General features: G+C 32.9%; 1 protein-coding gene across 1 annotated transcript in view; it reads right to left on the minus strand.

The window, feature by feature from the left end:
* The window catches only part of GRIK2 (glutamate ionotropic receptor kainate type subunit 2), a 622787-nt gene that overhangs the window by 117774 nt on the left and 497513 nt on the right, over positions 1–7500 (minus strand). The window contains exon 13 of the mRNA XM_077760692.1: positions 5374–5591. Coding sequence (XP_077616818.1) covers positions 5374–5591 — 218 coding nt within the window. The remainder of the gene's footprint in view (positions 1–5373; positions 5592–7500) is intronic.

The raw sequence follows: 7500 nt of genomic DNA on the forward strand, positions 1-7500 counted from the left end.
GCTGTGTGGTGTAGAAACAGAGGAACTAATAAGACAGCTTGGGTTGAAAATTAAATAAGAACTGAAGTAAAAAGTGTTCAAAGAATATAAAAAAGGAGTACCTTACCCAAATTGGGTAGAGCATGTAGGGGAAGGATCATGAAAATTTGCCTAGGATAAGTGAGGCATGAATTAGGATCTAAGGAATAAAGAGAATATAACCAATTGGTTGATAGGAAGAGACAGAGATGGAAAAAAATGCGTAACAGGCATTAGAGAAGAAGGTGCATCATGTACTTGTGACAAACCCGGGAGTAGTTTCAAGTGTGAGAGCAAGTGGCTATAAAAGAAAAAGCCAGGCCATGATGATGAGTCAAACAAAGACAAGAAAAATGTAACATAAATTAAATCTCCTTACAGTTTGCAGCCCACTGATATACACCTGAAATAGGCAGAGGGTGACCTTTCTCAAACTCATGGCTACCTTACTTCTTTAATGTTTTCATTTTATTAAAGACTAAAAGTAACTATCTTAACAGTAGCTAGCCCCTCAAGGTCCTGAAAGCCTCGCTTTCAAATTCCTTAGAGACTTATGCTATCCCTAACTCCCACTAACGTAAAGGCATATAATCAGTCACTCCTTCCAACCCCAGTGCGGCTCTTTGTGCCCATGGGCCCTGTCCCCGTGTATCTTTTTGCACCAAAGACATCTCAAGAATTCCTTCTTTGCCATTTGCTCAAGAATCCCAATTATGAGGCGGCTGTAAGCAGGCCGAGGAACTAAGTTTATATCCTAAAGCAAAGGGGAGAGGGTCATTTTGGAGGACTTTAAGTCGCTCTGGTAGCAGCACAGAGAACAGTACAGACAAAATTGGGAAAAAGAAAGTGAAATGATTAGCTACAAAACCAGAGACAGAGATGAACTAGTTTTTGGAACCAGGACCATAGTAAAGGAAGTAGGTATACAGGAGATAGAAAGGACAGGTGTAGGCAGTGCTTGGAGATGTAGGAGATATGTCTAAGATTTAACACAATTCTTACCACATAAGAGATGATCAGTGACTAATTCTTGAATAAAAATTTGATACCTTACAAATGAATATCCATATCATGTAATTGAGAACATAAGGTGCATGGCAATACTGGCTAAAATAAGACATCTTAATCATTAAATTAAAAACAAGTTAAAGTTAAATATTTATATAGTTCCCTTTACCTATGCTTTGCAATAAATTCCTCCCAAAAATTGTTAAATGCACCTCAATATACCATTTCAAACTACACAGTCTAGAAAAGAGTTTTCTTAGTTTCTTTTTATTTCACTTATCAAATTAAATCTGACAATAATAATCAGAAGACTGAAGCAATTTCAATTAGATAAACTGCTGTGATCTCTTTTTAAATCTATTTCAAAATTATTTACCCTGCTGTGGGTCATAGAGACATAATTTACTTGACTATTTTTAAAATCATCCCAAATTCCGAACATTTTTAATTGGCCATATATTTTAGTAATGCTAATATGTAACATCTGTCAAGCTTTTACTAGATGGTTAGTAAACATGTAGAGCTTTCATTTAATACTCAAAAAAATACTGTGAGAAGAGTCGTGTTAGTCATTCCAATGTAGAAATGAGGAATCATGGGTTTATGAGGAACAGTATCTTACCTAAATACAGCCAATAGGTGCTAGAGCCCAGAATCAAGCCCGGTTTCTCTGATTCCACAGGTTTTTTTTATTCATAACAACTATTCTGAATTATAGACTTTCTATTTTTAGAAGTATTAAGTGATATGCATTATATGTTTGATACTTCTTAAATGTTCTTTTAATATATGGCAGAACCTTAAAAAATAACCATAAAAAAGATATCCCCTTTGATACCATCTTTTTTGGAAGGACGGACTGTATTGGCATACACAGCAAGCCAGAGATTTCAGGTAAACCAAACCCAGAGAGAGAACTGGCAGAAACTGGAAAACCTGAGTCATGCGTTGCATAGAAACAAGGTGATTCGGCATCATTTTGTAAAACATATGACTCACTTTGAAAATATAGCAATTCTCAAAAGAAACTGTAACACCTACAAGCTCTAGCTGAGTTATTTTCGAACATGTAATCTATATGTATTCATTTTTCTAATCTTTATACTTCAGGAGAAAAGAATGTGCTTGTTGCTTAGTAACATTCTGTGTAGTGTTCAGCCCTGGGGTGAGATTTCAGTTGTAGTACACCAAATTACCAGATTCCGAGAAGGAGGTTTTGACAACTCCTTTACTGTTTTTCAGTGAAAACCTGGGCCTTCAGTTATTTAAATATGATTAAGAACATATATTGGTGATATCATACAGTTTTCTGCTGTTTATAAGGAACAACACTTAAGAACTACCATCTGCTCAATTTTGAGTTATTTTACGAGTCATGGCTTTACATTTGTCCCTGAGAAGAATGCACATGGAGTGTAATGGATATAAAAGAAGAGAAGAAAGAACTCTTCTTGAAGACAGTATGCACATAAGCTCAATAAACAAAGTCAAACATGTTCTTTGAAAAACGATTATTTTAGTTATAGAATGGCACAACTCTGTGTTTTTGCAATACCGAGGACTTACCCCTTTAAGGCCAGGTATCTTGAGCCAGCTCTTCTTGCTTGTAGTAACAAAACTATACCATTCTTTACAATAATTTTCTGGAACTGAGCATTCCAGAACAATTAACTAACAGCGGAGTCTTGTTAAATTTGTAAAAGCAAGATGGAAATTCCTTTAGAAATCAATGCCTTAAGGGTGCTTCCTAGAGTGTTTGTATGCATTGCTGTTAATTAAGAAATAAAATGGTATCAAATATAAATAGAATATACACACTAGTCCCTGGTTCATTGTGGAGTTTCAAAATGAACATGCAATTACTTTTAATCCAGATTGCTAGGGAACATTTTTTTTAACTTTATACCCATGGCTGGTATAAGCATAAGTAAAATATGAGGTTGAAATCAGTACCTTTTAGGGGTACACTAAAATAACTAAAGTTTAAAATTCTTTTAAATTCCATTTTTTTTATCATTTAAAAGTATGAATTCAGCATGTTATGAAGTTACCAACATAAGGTAATTGTCAACTTAGTAATTATCACTGTGTGGTTTTTACTGTGACTAGTATGGATTCCAGAAAGCCTTAATTCTACAGAAAGAATGTGCTGTTGGAAACAGAGTATTGTTCTATGTCAATTTTCTCTTGGTGCTGGAGGTTCGCTTGCATGTGAGAGAGAAAACAAGGGCTGAAAGAGTAAGAAGAAAAGTCAATAGCAAAGAAAAGTGAAGGTATGCAAAAAAGAAACTAACACTGCATAATTTAACTAAAAAAATAAAAATTAAAAAAAGTATATAAAAGAAAGAAGAGAAAATAGAAAAGACTGAAAAGAAAAAAGGAGAGAGAATAAGCTCAAAGATAAGGAAAAAAAGAATTTTTTTTGAAATTCATTTTCCAGAGATAAACCTTGCTTATAGTATAAGTGCTTTGAAACCTAAGATATTTGAGTCTTCTCAAATATAAAAATGAAATGAAACCTCTGATGTATATTTGAAACAGAAATAATAATTTTTGGTGTCAAATCACTTGATTTAGGTACTTGGTATATTTTTTGCAAAATCTATTTCAAAAGTCTCTTGAATAGTATAATAATTTTAATGATCATATATTCACTCCCTAAAAGTTATTGACACAGACAATGTGCATTTAACATTTTCAACAGCTGATTTCCTTTTAATAAAAAAAAAAGCTGTATAAGAAAAGCGATCTCTATTAATTCTGAATATCTAGTTGGGGAACATTGATCAGCTATAATTAATATAGTCAAATAGCACTTACTGATCATAATATTTTGCTCATTTTTAGTTATTCAATACATTCGATTAAATAATAATGATTTTCCAAATAAGTGTAAAATACACATTTAAGCTTTCTTCTAGCCATATGAGATATTCACTTTGAAAATAATTAAATTTTGTTATATACATTTGACAAAATAATCAATTTGTCTCATTCTTTGGATATTTAATGTCCTCCAGAACTCTAGAAAAAGAGATTTAGTTTTGTGAGGACTTTTACAACAAAAACTATATAATTCTTTGGCAAAGTTTTGGTTTTAAGTAGTATAAAGCTCAGTTTCATGATTCTTGATTTAGTCATCCAGTTAAACAACGCTCTCCTTGAAAGTGAGAAATAGATGTTATTTGCTCTATGATACCAACATGTAATGCAATATCTGGTATTCAACAGTTACATGCTGAATGTTTTATGTAATAATTTATTTTATAGTTTGAGTCAATTATTAAAAAAACTTAATTTTTTAAAATTAAATTTCTTTAAAATTAAAACTTCTGCATATTTAAACTTCCTATTACATTTGTATCAACAGTGAAGGAAAATACGAGTGCTTAAAAATTTGCTTAACATACAAAGAATTTAAAGCCTTGGTAAATATAAAAGAAATTAGGAAATGATATTGACTCCCTAAAGTGAAATCTCCCCATTTAGAGTACAGTACTTTGGCCTAATGAGATCAGCTAGAGTAAGAAGAAAGGAAGAATAAAGAGGAGGGTAAGACACTCTATATCCTGGAACCTGGTTCAAGCACACTTTCCATTTAAGTGTTCCACAGAGCCGTCGCTCTGAAAACCATTGTGAGTTCAGTGGTATAGCTCATTTCAGACTCTGTGACTTATAGAACATTAGATGAATGTGCATACAACAACAATTGTTTCTGTTTATTCCTATCATTTATTTTCCTTCTTTTACTGTAGGCTTCTGAACAAGTAAATCTTGTCTCACCTCCACAGAGAGAAATGTATGTATAAGAATATTATGTATGTATGTAATCATTCTATTCCTCTGGAACATCTAAGCCTTGTAGAGTCTGAATCTAATACTATTTAATATATATCAATAAATATATATTAATATATAANTTATATATTAAGTTTATTATATTTAATGTAATTAATATATTAATATATACTAATAAATGTATATATTTACATTCAAAGATAAAACCTTGTTGAGAAAAAAAAATGTTACCTGTGGGCAGAATTGCCTTCGAACAAAAAAGAACACTTGCAAAGCAAGAAATCCTTGCCATTTGCAAGTATTAAAATGTGTTGCCTAATGACTGTGTATTTAGTTGTGCACATACCTCTCCATCCCCTGAGGATTACTGATTATTTTTTATTGTTGATTATTATTGACTGTTGATTATTGAGGATTATTGAGGATTACTGACTATTGATTCTTCTTCACAAATAACAGTGTTGCTACACCCTTATATCCATTAAAAGACAGATTTGTTTGCACTCTATCATTTTAATATGTAAATTATAGACAATCGGTAGGACTTACCTTGAAAAAAGTCATGGTTGCACCGTCCTCCACTGCACCATACTCTATCTTGGTTTGTTTAGCTAAATCATCAGCAGAGTCAATAGGGGATTCCATGCGCTCCACTGTCAGAAAGGCGGCTAAGTTAGCAGTATACGAAGAAATGATGATAAGTGTGAAAAACCACCAAATGCCTCCCACTATCCTGGTGGAGAGCGCTTTGGGCATGAGCTCAGAACCTAACAGAGATTGGGGGGGGGAAAGGTGAAACGAATACAGAGAATTTGATCAACAGTCAGGTACTTTTGGTCACAGTGGCAGAATGGAATCACTGTGTGATAAAAGCTTACATCATAGGTTCACATATTGCTTTCGAAAGCAAGCAACAACCACTGGGAGAGCAGAGGCAAATTTCAGATAATAAACAGTCTCTTAGGACATTTGTTAAGTATAGTGGCAGGAGACTCAAGTTCTATCTGAGGCAGGACAAATTAGTAATAACCTTTATAAAAATAACATTAGAAGGGGGAAAATATCTCTAGTTTATAAAATACTTGTATAGCTTTTCATATTCTTATTAATTACTTTGGTTTCAGAAGAAATGATTTAATGTACATTCAAACCCCAATCTTAACAAGCTTTATGTAAAGTTTCATTTTTCATGTGCATGAGAGCATAAATTTTGTCTATGTTTCCATTTTAAAAAGTTATGTTTTATAAAAATAAATTTCAATTACCTATATCCTTGAGATATGAGGTTTTAGTCTGGGTTTGTTCCAAAATAAGATAGTAAATTATTTCCTTATGTACAAAAAAAATGTCTCCCATCACTATAGTTAGCCTCGATGAGAAGAATCAGAATAAGAATAAATATATTGTCACAAATTTATTTTACACATATATATATTTCATAAATATATTACAAACATGGCTGGAGTTGCCTGCTCATGCTATTAATAAGAGAATGGATCCAAGAACTCTATTTTACTTTTGATTATTATTGATTTTAATTAATTTAGATTTTAAAATAAATTCCTTGTAATTTTAAAATCAGGCCTTATAGTTTTACCACATTGTTTAAATTATATACACTAGTTATAGTCTTAATGTTGAAATGAATACATATCAGCATGCATGATTTTTTTAATAAAAGTATACTAAATTTATGGATATATGTAATATATTGCTATGCACTTTTAATCATTTTAAATCTAAAATCAGGAAAGCACCGGCTACAAATTACTCAATTTTTAATAGGGTCTGAGTAAAATGGAATGAAGCAAAGATGGACTCTATTTGCTGATTTGTTGATAGATCTTTCATATAATCACTGATGCGGTAAGGTAGCACATCTTTAGATGGAATGAAAAATACAACAAATCATTCATGTTAACACGGTATCATGAATGGAATATATCAAAACAGCCCATCTTACACTGCAGTTCATCTCACCCTCGTAATTTCAAACAAACAAACAAACAAAATTTTAAAAAGCAGACAGACTTGGACATGACAGCCAACTCCAGCTCCAGACTCTGTCTACCACTCTGTTGGGGGAAAAAACAAAACAAAAACAAAACAAAACAGAAAAGTACCTTTCTGATGTAGTTGCTCCTAGGCCCTGTCAGACACACACTCGAACACTGAAATACTAAAATATTCTCAAGATGATCAGCAGCAGCTTTGGCTGCCCATTCTACTTTTTTTTTTTTTCCCCTTAACAACAGCACCAATAAAGGCAAAGACTGGGAAGGAAAAGAACAGTGGAGACATTCGACAAAAAAAGGCCCAATTACCACAAGTTCGTATCTTACCCAAGGACTTAAAGCGAGTCCCTCCTAGGCTTGTGAATCAGAGCCTGGTTAGGGGCTGACTGTCATGTACTCAAGGTAACGTCATGTCCAGCACTATATCCCACTAATTCCTGGGGAGCTGGGCATCAGCCAGTTTAGTATGGGTTCCTCTTTCATGTATCCACCAGCAGTGAAGTAGTTATGTGGCAAAGCAAATGTATATTTGAATTTTTCATTGCTTGAGTTACTTGTCATCATTTTCAGAGATATCAAATATAGTCTGAATTCTAATGGCTAGATTTTTTAGCTCTCAGGTTAATCTAATCAGTATGGAGATTCGCAAAAACCTCCAAAT

The sequence above is a fragment of the Crocuta crocuta genome, unplaced genomic scaffold, assembly GCF_008692635.1.
Source record: "Crocuta crocuta isolate KB4526 unplaced genomic scaffold, BGI_CrCroc_1.0 scaffold401, whole genome shotgun sequence".
Classification (NCBI taxonomy): Eukaryota; Metazoa; Chordata; class Mammalia; order Carnivora; family Hyaenidae; genus Crocuta; species Crocuta crocuta.